This window comes from Microcebus murinus, chromosome 16, assembly GCF_040939455.1.
Source record: "Microcebus murinus isolate Inina chromosome 16, M.murinus_Inina_mat1.0, whole genome shotgun sequence".
NCBI lineage: Eukaryota > Metazoa > Chordata > Mammalia > Primates > Cheirogaleidae > Microcebus > Microcebus murinus.
The window spans coordinates 13,755,011-13,772,729 of NC_134119.1; the positions used below are offsets into that span (position 1 = coordinate 13,755,011).

The following is a 17,719-nucleotide window of genomic DNA, read 5'->3' on the forward strand; positions in this document are numbered from 1 at the left end:
AACCAGAGCACAGCTTAGTCCTCACAACCTGATTTGTCACAAGGAGCCAAAGCCTTTTCCTTCACTCTCGGACTGCGGGGGGGGGGGGGGGGGGGGGGGGGGGAAAGTTTGGAGGAAAAAAAAAAAGCTGCCTGTAGGGTCTGCTGGGAAATCACGTTCCTCCAGACCTGAAGCCCGCGGGAAATGGCATCCTGTTTCTTTAAGAGGCCTCTAGTAGGGGGGCGGGGACGGCCGGCGTTTTTCCCTCAACTGGCAGCTGGGCCCGCCCTTTCTTGAGTGACAGATAAACAATCCAATTGAAAAAAGAGAGTTCAACGTGACGGCGAAACGGAGCAATCGAAGCCTGGGCCGGCCTGCGCGGGGCGGGGTCCCAGGAAGGCGGGGCGGGCGGAGGCTGGAGGAGCCGCCGAGGCTAGACCCGGGCGCGGGAGCTGGGCCTAGGTCAGCGCCCTGGTGAGTGAGGGGCGCTCCAGGGGCCGGGGCTCGCCGGGCGGCGGAGAGGGGCCGGGCCCGAGGCACGCAGGGAGGAGAGGCCGGCCCGGGGTTGCGGCCTGCATCTGCCCTGGGGGCTGAGGGACTGGAGAGGGCGGGCCTGGGCTGGACCGCGCCGGCTCGTCCGGCCCTCGAGGGGTCGCGGCCCAGCAGGGTCCGCGGGGCGTGAGGGGAGACCGGGTCCTGGACCCAGAAGGGGCGTCGGGTGGGGGAGGAGGGCGGGCCAGGCGGTGAGGCGCGGGGGCTGGGCCGGGCAGCGGTCGGAGGGAGGAGGAGGTGGGAGGAAGGGGGAGGGAGGGGATGGGAGAGGCTTGGAGGGAGCCGGGGGACCTTCGGGGCGGGGCGGCACGGCTCCAAAGCCCGGGGTCAAGCTTGACCTCGTCCATCGCCGCGCCCCGTGGATCCTGCCGGCGCAGTAGCCGTTCGCTCCCCCGTGCATCTACTTTCTGTCTCGGCCGCTCACCCCTCAGTTCAGGCCTGTCGCTTCCTGCCTGACACTTGCAGTGTCTTAACTGGTCTGCCCACAAGCCCTGGGGCCGCTCTTCTGCCCGCCTCGCACCCTGCCCAGAGAAAGCTTTTCAAAATGCAGATCAGATCTGGACACGCGGGCATGAACCTGGCCGGCTTTCCACTCCTTGCAGGGTCAGCTCTAGATTATCCCCCAGTCCATGGAGGTCCCACCGACCTCTCCCAAGTCTCAGTCCACTAGTCCCACTTGCTCAGTTTTCTCCACACGTTGGCCTCTTTTTGTTCCTTCTACATCCCAGGCTTTTGCCTTCCTCAGTGCCTTTCACTAAGTGTTCTTAGTGTTCTCCCTGGGCTGCTCTTCCTCCCTGGCTAATAAACTTCTCTTCATCCTTAAAATCTTTGCTCTGGTGTCACTTCCACAGGGGAGGCATCCCTGGTTCCTGAGTCCTTGACCAAGTCAGTTCTCCACTTCCATCACCCTGTGTATTAATACCTCTTCACAACACTTGCACAACTGCAGTTTTGCATTTGTTTACGAAAGTATTAATGCCTGTCTATCCATCCCACCAGACAGTAGGATCCACAAGGAAGAAGATAGTGGGTGGCTTTGCCCTTTATTGTGTCTCCAGCATCTTGCACAGGGCCAGACACTACAAATATCTACTAAATAAATGATATTTATTTAGGGGGGGTTGGGTTTGGCAAGAGGAAGGGGATGTGAACTGTGGTCTCTGATGTCCTACCTGTGAAGGAAGGAGACCAACATTTGGAATACTTTCTGTGTGCCAAGCTCTGTGCTAGATGATGTTCAGTAGAAATATAATGTGAGTCATATATGTAATTTAAAATTTTCTAGTAGCCACATTTTTTAAAAGGTGAAATTAATTGTAATATATTTTATTTAACCCCCAAAACATTATTATAACATGTAATCAATATAAAAACCTTACTAATGGGACATTTCACATTTTTTGGTACTAAGTTTTTGAAATCTGGTGTGTATTTTACACTGAGGACAGCCCATCTCACTTCACAGTAGCCACTTTTCAAGTAGCCACATATGGCTAGGGACTGTGGTATGGGGCCATGTAGTGCTAGACACTTTATATACCTGATGGTGTTTAATCTCCTCTAGACTTCTTTTAAGATAACTATTGTTATCTGCTTTTTGCTGATAAAAATAGCGAAGCTCCTTTAAGATGTTACCTGCCAGGGACCATCCTAGAGGTCATGAGCAGAAGAGGCGGGATTAGGACCTCCATCTGTTAAGCTTCAGTCTGGTCTTTCTGTACCTCACTCTTCCTCTAGGAGGTGCCAAGACAGTTTGGGGGTGCAGGAAATGGAGACCAAACTTCTTAAAAACGATGGCAGTGTACGGCACAGTCTAGCATGTCCCAGGCCAAGATAATGTGTCTGGATGTAGCAGTAACATCTGCCGACGTGGCTCAGGAAAAAGCATATTTGATGCTATCAAAGAAAAACCTGCAAGGCAAGTCCTTCTTCGACCCAGTCAACATACCTCAGCCCAGCCTGTGCTAACTCAGCATGGTCCTAGAACCTGGGTAGAAAAACTTAAACACCCTGCAGCATCTCAGAGGTGCTGGGAGTACTGGTCATGGGTTTACAGTCTGGGTTTCAGTTTAACAGTTGCTCACCAAGTGCCTACTGTGAGGCTGGGTGCTGTTCTAGGCCATTTGTGGTGATTGGGGAGTATAAGTCACAGCCTTCATCTTCAGGATACTTATGGTATACTCAGCAAGACAAGACTGGATCACGTAAAATGACTAGATGATGTGATGTGCAACACATCAGTGGCTGTCTTGGCCAAGCTGCGTATGTTATAAAAAATGTTGAATTTGAACTCCACTCCTCTAGGCAGTGTGGTACTTTGCAGTTTGCCCAGTCCCCACATGGAGGGTACTTGGTTTATTTACTTACCTGCCTGGCTACTTAAGGCATTTGAATTTATAACCCCATTAGGCATGCTGATTTAATTTGAGTCACAAGAAAAGATTTGTTGAGCACCTGTTATGTGCCAGACATTGTTGGCTGCTGCTCTGGAACTATCTATAAAAACTTTCCACAGTTCTTCCTCTAGGAAATTGTAATATCAATAATAGTACAACACTAACAAATGCTTTCCCTTTTATATCGACTTTTCTCCCCAAATGCCTTCACATATAATCTCTCATTTTGTAATCAATATACAAAATATATACCTGCTTGACAGGTAGGGCTTTTTATGTTGGGGAAACATGGTTACAGTGTTTTTGTAATTTCTTCAAGTTCACAGTTAGAATTCTGCTATTATGCTTAATGCTTTATTGTCCCACTTAATGTTTACAACGACTTTACAGGACAGGGTTGATTATAATTCCCACTTTACAGAGATGAGAAAATTATTAGATTGAGATCCAGATCCAGGTCTTTCCCACTCTAGAACACAAGCTCCTGTTAAGCTGCGCTGCCTCACTAGAAGATCAAGGTTGGAAGAAACCTCAACGACATCCAGTGCAACCCCCTCATGTAGATCAGGACCTTGGTCCAGAGAGCCTTGTGCTTCCACAGAGCTGTGCTTCAGGGGAAGGACTACGTGAGAAGGGGGGCCAAGGCCTTCTTTTGTCCCAAACTGGTGATGTGGCCTTGCCAGCTTCTCTGGGCCTCAGTTCCCTTTTTTATGTAATGAGAGGGCTTGGCCTGATTTTACACTGAGAACAATGCCATGTTGTTGTGGTCAATGTTGAAGGAGTCAGGCCCACAGCCCAAGATTTCCATCATAACCCAGGACTCTTCACAGAACACTGCACTCCCTTGCTAGCCCAGCTCCGTCTCCCTGGCAGCCACAGTAGTCTCTGGTAGTCTCTTGAGGGCAAACACTTTTCTGAAGTTCATCTGTATTTTCCATCTCAGTTTGTTTCCTCTCATTTTCCAAAACTGAGGCAGATAGTCAGTAAACACTGACCCTTTCTAAATCCATCTCCTCAGTTATTGTAGTTAGGGTTGTGGAATGTTCTAGGCAATTGATAATCCTCTGTCAGGAATTTTTATTCTCTTTTCAAGGCAGTTAGGCCTGGAATCACCCTAGAGAGTACTTTCAATGTAGAATTCTATGGACACAGTTGTGTGCCAGGCACCCTGCTGCAGATGGGTGGAAAGCATGTGGGTGGGGGCGTAGACACAGGCTTCATGAGTCCTTGCCCTCAGGATGCCAACCATCCTTGAGTTGTGGGTCTCCACCACTGCCCATTAAAATCTTCTGAGGGAGCTTTTAAATGGCCTGAGGTGGGCATTGATGATAGGCAACCGAGTTGAGCTCCCAGACCTGAACCACCCTGGGATCTTCTTTGATGGCAGATTCGGATTTGGTAGGTCTGGGTTGGAGGGGCGCTTCCACGTTACTTCTGCAGGCTCCTGGCATGCCGATGCTGCTGGTGTGCAGGTTACACTTTTAGTAGCAGGGAAGAGACTGCACACAGAAAATTGAGTACAAGTGTACAGAGAATTGAGTATGTGCATGAAGGCATGTGTAAAAGACTGGGAGCGCAGATGGGGGTGCAATTAATCTTACCTGAGGTGAGAGGATTAGGAAAGCCACACAGAAGTGTGATTTCCTTAGCTGGCCCCGAAGGTTGAGTAGAAGTTTGACAGCTGGACAAGGAGAAGAGAATAATAGCACAGCGGAAGTACAGACTCAGGAGAGTGGGGTTTTTCAGGGAACAGGTGGTCTGGTGAGAACATAGCATCTGCAAGGGTGAGTCTGAAAGCCAGTTCCACCCAGAAAGCCATGGTAGAATGCTCTACTGAGGAGTTTAAACACTATTCTTTAAGTATAGGAATGCTATAGAAGGTGTCTATGCAGGGTAAAAGGAAACCTAGGCAGTTCTTAGGATAGGAGTTAAGATGAAGAAACCCAAACAGTCACCCTGTCCCCAAACCCTCACTCACCACACTTTTCCTCTATGTAAGATAGTGGCTTTTAGCATGTTTGGGTGTCTGGTGTCCAACACATTTCAACAAAAAGGAATCTCAGTTGCTGTTAGTATGGTGGTCCTTCCCAGGGCTTTGAGCAGTAAATGTAAGAACCTGAATCTCTGCCAACTGAATCCACCCTCTTCTGCACCTCCGAGCCCCATCCTTATTCAGTGGGCTGAACTAAGGGAAGTTGAGTCACTTCTCAGATAAGAAGATCTCAGAGAGGGAAGCCTCTATTGAGATCGTGTTCTTGATTAGAAAGAGAGTGTGACCTGTAGTTACCTTCGTAGTGAGGTTGCATTCTGTTGCAGGAAATCTAAACCAAACTTACCCAGGCATTCCCCACTGAATCAAAAACAAAAGAACAGAACAAAGAGCACATACCATCCTTATCTTAATGGAATGGGGAAAGGGAGGGAAGCTGGAAACCTTCTGGAAATCTTCATCTGAATTCCTTACTAATGGGAGGGGATCATCTTTCACTTCCTTCCTTAAGTTAGGTTCTCCAACCCTGCTGTCAGAATCCAGCTCATGAAGCAGTCACTGCATGGGTGATTGATAAAACTCCATGGGGCCTTTTGTAAGGTACAGATTTTATAAGCTCATCTTCCAGAAGCCACTTAGAGACCAGGCCGCCATTGGAGACACTCATGTTGCTATTTTTCTCTTTTTTAATACCCCAGCTCTGTATTTGAAAAGCTGGGCTTTCATTCTTAGGCCTTATAGTAGAATTATCTTCTTCAGATCATTGTGTGCCTCTCTTGTTTTGTGGCATTTCAAATTTTCCAAATCATCTTTATATCCGTGATGCTTTAAAAGTGGGTGGGAGGAAAAAGGGTGGAGAGGTTTTAATCTGGAAGGGGTCCCCTGGGCCTAGATGAGGAACTATGGCTCCCTTATCCTGGCTGTTTGCTATTGAACTGCAGCACTGCTGAGTGGTGGAGCAAGAGGCTATTTATAACCCTGAGAATTTTGCAATGTTATTGAATTGCTTCGACCTAATTTCCACTTCCTTTTAAAAATGAAAATGAAGAGAGTAAGCAAACACGTGCTAAAAGGGTTCCCTACAAGGAGATCCTTTATCCTGGGAATATTATCTAGAGAATATAATTACTTCTATTCTCCCATCACCTGATATTTCTATAGGGAGAAAAGCAGAGGGATATTTTCCTCTTTCTTTTAACAAGAGTCAGGGGTGCTAAATCTGATTTTTCAGCAAGACTTGTTCTAATGTTAGATACGAAAACAAAGCTTTAAGCAATGGAAATACCATGTAGTTGGCAGATAGTGGGACACAGAGGACCACCAGACAACCTGAACAATTCATGCCAATTCCTGTCTGCTCAGAACCATCCCTGGTTCACGGGAGTGGAAGAAGTTAGAGCTGGTGGATTTAAGCAGACACAGGCACTTACTGAACCTTAACTGTATTTCAGATGTTGTGCTAGGTTATGAGACTACAGGGTTGTACCTGCCCTGGAGGAGGAGCTAAGAAGAGATGTATAATTATATAACTATAATAGAGTAGCTGTAATGGAGTATGACGGGATCCTTATGGTAGTATGAATGGAATGCTGTGGGAACACAGAGGCCCCACCCTATTTAGTTTTGTCAGGGAAAGGTAGAGAAAGCTGAAAATGGTACAGAGAGGAGGTGACATCTGAGCTTGGCTTTGAAGCTTGAATAAGAGCTCTTCTGACAGTCAATGGAAGGAAGAGAGTGTACACTGTATGGAAGAATTGAAAGAACGTGGCCTGCCTCATAGAAATAGCAAGTAGTCCAGGGAAGAATCTGGCTAGATTGTGAAGGACTGAGTACCACACAAGAAAATGTGGACCACCTTTAGATAGTTGGGTACTGTTTTCTGTTACCTTAGTGAGCTCTTGTTATAAAGGTCTCTCAGCTTCATATACACAAGCCCAAAATCTCCACAGAGCATTTGCTATGGGCCAGGTACAGAGCTACTTGCTTTCGCTTGGCTTTCTAACATCAAACAATTGGGATTAAGTTCTGGCTGTGCTATTTACTAGGTATGTGAGATGCTACTTAACTTTTCTGTGCCTCCATTTTCTTATCTGTAAAGTGGGGACAAAAACATACCAGACTGTGTTGCTGTGTGGAGTAAACGAATTAATATATGTAAAGCCCTTAGAATATTGCCTTAGCATTATGTAATTGTTAGCTAATATCATCATTGTTGTCCTCATCATCAAAGTATTATGTAGGGGGAAGAGAACTAACTTTGGAGTCCTAAGGCCTTGAGACGCATTTCTAATTGATTGATTGATTGATCCTCTCCATCTCTGCCTGTCTACCTTCTTTCTTTTGAGAGGGGTATAGAAAAAGGTACATGGAGGACAAGTGTCTCAGTCCATCTGAACTTCAGTTGCCTCACCTGCAAAATGGGAATGTTTTTCAGGGTTCTTATGAGCATCAACTATAATAATGCTATAGAAGTGACTATTCAACTATAAAGAAGCTGTCTATACATTACTATTAGATATAATGTCATTACTACAAAGTCACCATATGACTAGTCTGTTTTAAACAAACTAGACTTACCTGAGTGGGTCTTGCTCTCATTAATTCAGCCATTGTTAATTAAGTGCCTGTTTGATACCATCATCTTATGCCAGTGATGTTATCTGTCCTGACCTCCATTGTAGAGTTCCTCCAGAGCTTGGTGTCAGTTTTGGTACAGGCTTTTTAGTTGCAATGAACAGAAACACAGGATAGCTTAATTTAAAGTAGTTTTATTGACAGGATTCAGGGGAATTTCAGGTACCCCAAGCATAGAAGTATAGCCAGGTAAACTGGAGAGTCATCAAGCAGTGACCTTTTCCATCTCTTTCTGAGATTTTATAGTTTCTGCTCTCAGTTCATCTAAATATTTCTGGATTCTTCCTGCAGAATTGCTTCCTCTGCAAGGTTCCTGTTTTTGCTTCTCCATATCTTTGGTCTGTAAGTAGCTTGCCATGGTACCTACTCTGGGGCTCACTATGACCTTACTGCTCCAGTGCCTCTTCTAGGGCCTAATCCTGGCCCCCTTAGCATCCAACTCTCTTGACTGTGCCTTTCAGTTAAAGAGAAAAAACTGGATTAGTCCAGCTAAACTTGAGTGTCCACTTTGATCCCTTCAGCTATGGCAGAGTTGTGGACAGTGCCATTCAGTACAAATAGTACAAATAGTACAAATAGGCTGACTGGGCTTTGTGGGAAGGGACAGAGTCACTGAGAATGGGGGCTTATTTGTATCTCTTGAATGATCTTGGTGGTTGCAAATCTCCATGCTTTAAAATGGGTGTGAATTTTTGGAACACCTAAGAATCATGCAAGGTTAGCTTTAATAAATAAAGAGACAACCAACCTAGAAAGTGTCACATGCGGTCAAAACAAAGTAATAGCTATAAAGTAATGAGCTTTAGTGTATTTATCTCCAAAGACAGTATTTAGAAAGGAGTTAAAAAATACATGGTTTGCTTTGTTGCCCAATTAGTGAGTGCCGTGGCGTCAGCCTAGATCACAGCAACCTCAAACTCCTGGGCTCAAGCAATCCTACTGCCTCAGCCTCCCAAGTAGCTGGGACTACAGGCATGTGCCACCATGCCTGGCCAATTTTTTCTATATATATATTAGTTGGCCAATTAATTTCTATTTATAGTAGAGACGGGGTCTCGCTCTTGCTCAGAGCTGGTTTCGAACTCCTGACCTCAAGCAATCCGCCCGCCTCGGCCTCCCAAAGTGCTAGGATTACAGGTGTGAGCCACCGCGCCCGGCCTTGGATTTTTTTAAGTTCCACTTAACAATCATGGACTTTTAGACTTAGGAGGCACCTGAGACACTCAACATCTTACAACAGAAGAAAACTGAGATTTGGATTATACATATTGCAGTGTAACTAGGATTGTTTTTATTTATTTTATTATTTTATTTATTTATTTATTTTTCCAGAGTATTACAGGAGTACAGACGCTTTGGTTACATAAATTGCTTTGCACTGTCCAAGTCAGAGCTACAAGCATGACCATCCCTCAGATGGTGCTCACTGCACCTGTTAGGTGCAAGTTTACCTATCCCCTTCTCCCTCCCACCTGCCTGACACCTGATGATTGTGACTTCCATATGTGCGCCTAAGTTTTGATCAGTTAGTACGAATTTAATGGTGAGTACATGTGGTGTTTGTTTTTCCATTCTTGTGATACTTCACTTAGAATGGGCTCCAGCTCCATCTAGGATAATACATGAGGTATTAGTTCACCATTTTTTTATGGCAGAGTAGTACTCCATGGTATACATAGACCACATTTTATTAATCCACTCATGTATTTATGAGTATTTGGGTTATTTCCACATCTTTGCAATTGTGAATTGTGCTGCTATAAACATTCGAATGCAGATGTCTTTTTTATAGAATGTCTTTTTTTCCTTGGAGTAAATACCTAGTAGTGGAATTGCTGGATCAAATGGTAGTTCTACTTTTAGTTCTTTGAGGTATCTCCATATTGCTTTCCACAGAGGTTATACTAGTTTGCAGTCCCGCCAGCAGTGTATGAGTGCTCCTGTCTCTCTGCATCCACGATGGGGCCAGTTTCTTTTCAGAGGTTTGTTGTGTGTCTAGACACAAAAATTACACAGGAAACATTCTGCCTGGAGCTGCAGAAGTTGTGGAAACTTTAGAGGCCATTAGGCCAGCCCACTTCAAGACCTTTGGGTTTGACTTAGTTGCAACGGGTAGAAATTCAGGCTAGCTCAGGGTAGACCACTGGCCAAAGACAGCTCCAGTTTCTGTTCCCTCTTTACTACTTGCTAGGTGGGTGAACTTGGACACTTAATAAAACATGGAGCTTTAGTTTTTTCATCTTCAAATGGATGTGATAATCCTATTCTGCTGGCTTCATGGGGCAGCTGGGAGGACTCAACAAAATAAGTGAAAGCACCTTGAAAACCATGTCTTTTACATTGTCATGTTCTGATATGATTTTTTTTTTCTTTTCTTTTTTTTTTTTTTGAGACAGAGTCTCACTCTGGTGCCCAGGCTAGAGTGCCGTGGCGTCAGCCCAGCTCACAGCAACCTCAAACTCCTGGGCTCAAGCAATCCTTCTGCCTCAGCCTCCTGAGTAGCTGGGACTACAGGCATGCGCCACCATGCCCGGCTAATTTTTTCTGTATATATTAGTTGGCCAATTAATTTATTTTTATTTATAGTAGAGACGGGGTCTCGCTCTTGCTCAGGCTGGTTTTGAATTCCTGACCTTGAGCAGTCCGCCCACTTCGGCCTCCCAGAGTGCTAGGATTACAGGCGTGAGCCACCGGGCCCAACCTGACGTGATATTTTTGACAGTCAACTTCTGGAGCAGCCCACCCTGATTAGGAAATGGTCATGAAAGCTTCCATCTTTCTGAGGCCTATGGTTCTGTAGAGGATGGGAGTTTTACCCCTTTTCACCAAAGAGATTTGTATGTACCAGGCTGTGAGAACTGACATCTGTGTTTGGACTGAAAAATTGATAGCATACATGAATAACAGCTTAGCAACAGCTATGCTGCTATGCCAGGAGAGGCAGGTGGTCCCCATTAGCGAGGCATGGATTGCGGTGAGTGGTTAAACCTGGAGGATGCAGAAAGGTCTTTTTTCATTAAGAGAGAGGCCTCTCCTGAACCTGCAGGCAAGGAATGTAAATATACATTGAAATAATCCATCAGTCGAATGACTTTCCTTTGTCAGACCTTGGAGGGAGAATGCTTTAGCTACTGCTTGGAATACCACTAAGCTATCAAGAGTTGCCTAGGATACCAGTCACATGGGCCCATCTTCCAGACTTGCCCAAAATGATTTATTTTCCTTTATTTTGGAGAGAGGTGGGGGAAGGGGTCAGAGGTATTTGCAAAGCCTTGTTCTCCTATAGAGGAGCCTTTGTTTGAGAATATCTTTGCCTCCCTACTCTTGAGCCCTCAGAAGCACTTGCCCTTGGCAATAGGGACTGAAATAGCATTTCCTGTCCCAGTTCTCTTCCTCGTTTTCTGAACGTCATCCCACACAGAGGAGGCTCGGCATTGTATCCTTTGAGGGGAAAGAAGTGGCAGCAGCAAGTAGAGAGAGGAGGCAAGAGAGTATAGCTAGGCCCTGCTGACACTGGGATCTTCCCACAGAACAGAAGTAGCCTGGCTCCTTCAGCTATCCGCTCAACCATGCAAAGCCTGTCTATTCTTATCTGTCTCAGAGCATATGCTTCTCCCCTCCTGAGGTCTTCAGATGGGAATTTGCAGTGAATATGCACATCTACCACCAAGACCTCTTGACCTTTAAAAGGAAGTGTCACAGTGGCACTTCTTGCTACTGGCTGATCTGTATATGATAGATAGGTTTGTCCTATTTCTACTTGCTGATTTAATCTCAAGAGACAAAAGCCCAAGAAGAGGTTCAGTATGATCTAGAGGAATTCAAACCAAGTATAGTCATCCCTTGGTATACAAGGGGGCTTGGTTCAGGACCCCCATTCATACCAAAATCTGTGCATAGGAAAAGTTGGTCCTCCATGTATGTGGGTTTCACATCCTGCGAATACTGTATTTTTGATCCACTTTTGGTTGAAAAAAAAATCTGTGAGTCAGTGGACCCACACAGTTCAAATGCATGTTGCTTAAGGGTCAACTGTAGTTCCATGTTACTTTAGACAGTATCTGTCTTCAGACTCTCCAAAATATATAGCAAGAAGGAAAAATGAAGGCATACTCTGCAACTTTTTTTCTTTATTCTGATTCTATCTCCCCAGGCAGCTGTGTCTGTGTGTGTGTCTTGGAGAAGTTTGGCCCATTGGGAACGATGCCACCACCATCAGACATTGTCAAAGTGGCCATTGAGTGGCCAGGTGCTAATGCCCAGCTCCTTGAAATCGACCAGGTATGCTGCTGAATTGAGAAGCAGTGATATAAGGAGTGGGGGCTGGGGACTGCATGGCAGGGGATGTCTGGAGGGTTGGGGATCCTTGGCATTGAGAGGAAGAACAAGTAACAGGAAGGCTGAGCTTTGAGCCTGGTCCACCCTAGGGACGGTCAGTCAACATGGTTTGGGAGAGGCTTCCTCTTCAACAAAAGCTATCATGAAAGAAGTCTATTCTCATGCTCCATCTCTTGATCCTGCATGGCAGAACCCTGGCGTGAGCAGGATGTGGTTGCTAGTGAAGATTCTCTCCTTTTCTTTCAGAAACGGCCCCTGGCATCTATCATCAAGGAAGTTTGCGATGGGTAGGTTGAAACAGACCTCATTTTCGACAATGGCAGCTCAGACAGAAGGAGCACTACCAGACTGGAAGGGAATTCTGCGAAGGATTTCCAGTTAGGCAGGACCCCAGTGTGGGGGTCCATTAGTGACCACCTGCTTCTCCTGGGATAGCAGCATAGCTGTTGTTAAGCATGTATGCTATCAGTTTTTCAACCCCAGCCCAGCTCCTGTGGATCACTGTCTTACGAAGGAAATGCAGTTGATAAGGATGCCCCTAAGACCTATAAATGTTAATTTTTTCTTTTTAGTTCAGGAATGTTCTATTTGAGTTCCTGGTGGGATCTGAGGCCACCCTCAATCATATGCAACTCCTTTTATAGTACAAACCTTTACAAAAGGCTGAGCAGGTGATTTTTTTCAACATCTCAACCTAAAGCTTTAGTTTTTTTCTGCTATACTTCAAACAGGCCTTGAGAAACTCTACTGTAAATCATTTATTTACAGCTTCTGGACAGGCTTAGAGGAATGGCCAAACGGGATGTACGGTTTTTCTCTTACACAGGTGGTCGTTGCCAAACCCAGAGTATTACACCCTCCGTTATGCAGACGGTCCCCAGCTCTACATCACTGAACAGGTTGGTACAGGGAGAGGCAAAGTCATGACAGGCCTTGCTTGAAGTGAACCACACAAGTATTTATCTTATTTAATATCTAGGTAGCTTCCATTTGTTGGGTGAAGAGCTGCTTCCTAGGCAGACTGGGGCGTGCCAGTCCTTGTCCTCCTTTAGTGGCTTTTTCCTGAGAGCCCAGGGTGCTCCAAGAGCATCTTAGAAGTCCTTTGCTGAGGGACAAAGAGCCTGACTGAAAAGCCTCAGTTAGAACTACTTTTGAAACGACAAAAGTTCTTCTTCATTGAACTTGCTTATACTATTTTAATATTTTATCTTAGTTGTTTTTTGTTTTTTGCTACCCAGACTCGCAGTGACATTAAGAATGGGACAATCTTACAACTGGCCATCTCTCCGGTAGGTATTTTTCCTTCTTTATTAGTTTATTCATTTAACAAACATATATGAGCACCTACCATGGCCAAGCTGTGTTGTAGAAACTAGGACTATGGAGATGAAAAAGTCAGTCTCGGCTCTCACAGCCTAACTGGGAGTAAAAAAAACAAATACAGGGATCTTGAGAGAAAGTTGCTTAGGGAATTGTGGGAACTCTGAAAGGGACTAACTCAGCCTGGGGATTTCTGGAAAGTCTTCCCAGAAAAGGGGATGCTTAGTTCAGATGTTAAAGGATAAGCAAGAATTAGCCAGAGAAAGAAGAAAATGAAAAGTATTCCAAGCAGAAAAACCCGCATGCGCAAAGGCACAGAGGTGTGCTGTGTTTGGGAAGGCAGGAGTGCTGGGTGGCCGAAGGCCTGTAGCGGTCATTGAGAAGCCAGAGATTAAAGGTTACTGGATTGCCTGCTCGTGAGTTTGAACTTTCTCCAGAAGGAAATTGAAGATGTTGAAAGATTTTAAGCAGAAGGTATATTATGTCTAGATTTAAGTTTTGGAAAGATCACTTTAGTGGCAGTGTGGAAGATGGGCTAAAAGAAGGAAGGTTGATGGTAGGAGGAATTTAAGAGGCTAATGAGCAATGTTAACAGCCCAATGAAGGCAGATGGCCGTAGAGATAAAAGGATGGACATGAAAAGTATTTAGGAGGTGACATCAATGAATATGTGATATGCTGAATGTGAGAGAAAGGGAAAAATTGAGGCTGACCCCCTGATTTCTGCAAGAGCGGGCCTTACAGGTCTCTAAAGAATCAACCAAAGGGCAGAAAGAACACTGGGAGTGTGAAGTGACTTGAGCTGAGAGCAGGGAGCGAGTCAGGATGGAGGGATGTGTGGTCTGTAATTTTTAATGAGCAGAGAGATTTAGTAAACTGAGAATGGAAAATCTGTCTACTGACCTGGGAGGTCAGAGGCCACTGGTTATCTTCACCAAAACAGTTTTGGTGGGCCAGCCACATGGCCAGATTGCAGTGGGTTGAATAGAAGAATGGTAATAAAGTGAGGAACTCGAGTCTATCATGGTATCGAGAAGCTTGGTTTTAAAAAGAAGCACACAGAGAAAGTGGTAATTCAGGAGGGATATGGAGTTAAAAAGATGTGCTTTTTAAAAATAGGTAAAATAGCAATGTGTCTCAAAAATCAGAAAGTTTGATAAAGATACAGTGAAAAGTCTCACCCCACTGCTGCCCCCATGCTCCCAGTCACCCACCTCTCTAACCCTTCACAGTTGTTAACCTCCGCTGCAGTGTTTTAGTGTGTCCTTGAGGATGTGTTAAGATGGCAGAGAGAGGAAGGTTGAAGGTGCAGAGAGAGGAAGGTTGAAGGTAATCACTGAAACAGAACCCTACTGGATCAGGCTGGGATGGACCCAAAGCCCAGGTGGAGGGAATTGTGACTGCTTGGCCCATGAGGAAGACAGTCAACATGGGTGCAGCTTTGGTTACATTTGTAGAGGAAAAGCCAGAAAATTCAGGGTATGATGGCACCTGTTTTCTTGGTGCAGCGAGACTGGCGCATCTGAGAGGAGGGCGGTATGGAGTGATAGCAGCTATCATTTACTGAACACCTGTATTTTGGTAAATACTTTGTGTATATTGTATCATCTAATCCTAACAAACACTCAGTAAGATAAGTACTCTGATAGCCCAATTTTGCAGACAAAGAAACAGAGACTTAGAGAGATTAATTAACTTGCCACTTGTCACACAGCTAAAAAGTGACCAAATCGGCTCTCAAAACCACGAGTGTCTGATGCTAGGCCTGTATGCTTACCAACCTGCTCTTCTGCCGCCCTCTCTTCTCCTGCACTTCTCACCTTAAAGACTTCATACCTCCTAAGCGCTGATAATTTAATATGACAGTCTGGGAGTTAGTCGCTTTTATGGAAGTGCTGAAGCATTTATAGGCCTCTTGCATGGCACAGTTGGCCTTCCCAGAAGCATGTCTCTCTGGAGCGGGAGGCAGCAGCCCAGAAATGCTGTCTCAGGAGTAAAATTGACATTTGGAGTTGGAAGTTTCTAAGTGGGATGCAGACCAGTGCTCTTCAAATTGTTCTATCCTGTGACCTTTTCTCGTGGCGCACATTTCCTCCACCGTAAAGATGGTGGGGGATTTCTGTATCCCAGAGAGCAGTGTGCCGTGAAGGGCCATCTCTGTAATGGGAAAAGGGGAGAGGGCCAGCAGGCCTGACTCCTCTGCCGGCAGCAGGAACTGGGCTCCAGTCACTTGCTTAGTACTGTGAGAAAAGGAAAAGACAACAGGAGTGTTTTTGCTCCTAAGGCTCTTCCTTACAAGCAGAGAACATTAAATTAACACTGAACGTTAACATAGAGGATAATGAAATGGTAAATAGTGAAGTATTGACTATGAAGTTAATAAGTTCAGCAAAAGGAAAGACCAGTGAACACAGAACAGAGATGTTAGACGTGGCTTGCAGAAAAGGAGGCAAGCTTCTTGCTAGGAAAAGTTCATGTGCTGGGTGAAAGTTTTGTCTCCACCAGCTGTCATTTTCATGAAACGATTTTGAAATTAACTATTTCTTTTTTTTTTTTTTTTTTTTTGAGACAGAGTCTCACTTTGTTGCCCAGGCTAGAGTGAGTGCTGTGGCGTCAGCCTAGCTCACAGCAACCTCAAACTCCTGGGCTCAAGCGATCCTCCTGCCTCAGCCTCCTAAGTAACTGGGCCCACATGCATGTGAAACCATGCCTGGCTAATTGTTTATATATATATATATTTTTTTTTTAGTTGGCCAGTTAATTTCTTTCTATTTTAGTAGAGACGGGGTCTCACTCTTGCTCAGGCTGGTTTCGAGCTCCTGACCTCGAGCAATCCGCCTGCCTCGGCCTCCCAGAGTGTTAGGATTATAGGCGTGAGCAACCGCGCCCGGCTGAAATTAAATATTTCTGGCCCTTGATATTTTTAAAGTTTCCCCAGGACTATCACTTGGAGGAACAATGATATGGACTTTGAGAGAAAGTTTTTAAAAAATTGTCAGGTTTATCACATTTTAGGATTAAAAAGGATCTTAAAGGTCATCAGGTTAAATTCTCTACCTAATGCAAAAATCCCTTCTATAGCATCTTTGACAGGTGGTTGTCCAGACTCTCCTTGATTGCTTCCAGTGACAGGGAGCTCAATAACTCAAGAGAAACCTCTTCCACTGTCTGACAGTGATAATTAATAGAAGTTTTTCCTCTATTAAGCCACTGTTTCTCTGTGACTGGCCATAGTTAGTGAGTTTCCCAGATCTCTCTTGTATTCCCTTAGTAGGAATTTTTTTTTAATCCATAGACCAGAGTAGTACAGAAAAGATACTGATAACTTACACATTGGTCGTGGCATACTGGTAACTCCCTGACTGATCCAGTAAACATTTATGTAGCAACTCCTAAGCGGTGTGAAAAACGAGTTCTGCCTCAGGTGTGGATGTCTGCAGAAAGGCCCCTGTGAGCTATCCACAGAGTAGTCACCTGCTGCAAGGAGCAGATGGCACAAAGCTTGTCCCTGGTCTCACAGTCCCGGGCTGCGCGCCAGCTGATGGAGAGGACCCAGTCATCCAGCATGGAGACCCGGCTGGATGCCATGAAAGAGCTGGCCAAGCTCTCCGCTGATGTGACTTTTGCCACTGAGTTCATCAACATGGATGGCATCATTGTGCTGACAAGGCTCGTGGAAAGTGGAACCAAGCTCTTGTCCCAGTGAGTATTACTGAGGTCTTGTCCCAAGGGACTTCAAAGATTTACTGCACTCGGCAGGGCGTCCTAGTCTCATTTCCATTGGGTCCAAATAAGGGATGTATTGAACACCACCTGTATGCAGAGCAGTGTGCCAAGCACTAGAGTCCATACAGAGAGTTCTGATTCACTATCGTGGTCTTAAACCTTGTGCAGTTGGGCTCTCACAAATTAAGTAACAGTATGAAACAGTACTGTGCCAAGTGAGTGGTAAAAATAGAGGATATGGAAGTCAGGAAGAAAGAGGTGAGTCCGTGACAGACCTGCTACTTTATGGAAAATGCTTGGTCTGCTGAGGGTTATGCGCAGACTGCCCACCGTGTCTGTCTCTTCTTAACCTTCCCTGTTCCCTCCCTCTCCAGGCCCCTTCCTTCCCATGCACATACATGCACACGCGCACACCTGCCTTTATGTTCACCACAGGTTACCCCTATTCGCCATCCCCCTGCACATTTGCACAGAGAGGAGGAGATCCAGAACTTGGTGATATATCATGGGCTCTTTATAATACTCCAGAGTTAGGATGAATGTGGTGGGAAGCTATGCCTTGTGATCAGCAGTGAATAAACAGATGCTTGGGTTCTCATCTAAGCCTGTGGAGCTTAAGTTGGCAGAGAGAGAGTCAGAAATCTCTTAGCCGATGGATCAGCTATTAAAAATTTCAGCCAACTTGAGCAACTAATCATAGGTATTTGTTTTAAATGTTGGCCCTTCCAGCTGTAGTGAAGTCCCGAAGCCTTTGGCTGCCATCAGCACTGACCCTGGAGTTCTG

General features: G+C 45.4%; 1 protein-coding gene across 3 annotated transcripts in view; it reads left to right on the forward strand.

Annotated features, from left to right (window-relative positions):
• Positions 1–371: 371 nt before the first annotated feature.
• ELMO2 (engulfment and cell motility 2) overlaps positions 372–17,719 on the forward strand; it is a 40,253-nt gene continuing 22,905 nt past the window's right edge. For 2 of the 3 annotated variants that reach the window (XM_012742975.2, XM_012742974.2), the window contains exons 1-6: positions 372–453; positions 11,705–11,832; positions 12,136–12,176; positions 12,716–12,788; positions 13,128–13,178; positions 16,730–16,911. In XM_012742975.2, coding sequence (XP_012598429.1) covers positions 11,755–11,832; positions 12,136–12,176; positions 12,716–12,788; positions 13,128–13,178; positions 16,730–16,911 — 425 coding nt within the window. In that variant the 5' untranslated portion in view covers positions 372–453; positions 11,705–11,754. Of the gene's footprint in view, positions 454–11,704; positions 11,833–12,135; positions 12,177–12,715; positions 12,789–13,127; positions 13,179–16,729; positions 16,912–17,719 lie in introns of those variants that run through there. The other variant, XM_076010898.1, reaches the window with a different exon arrangement.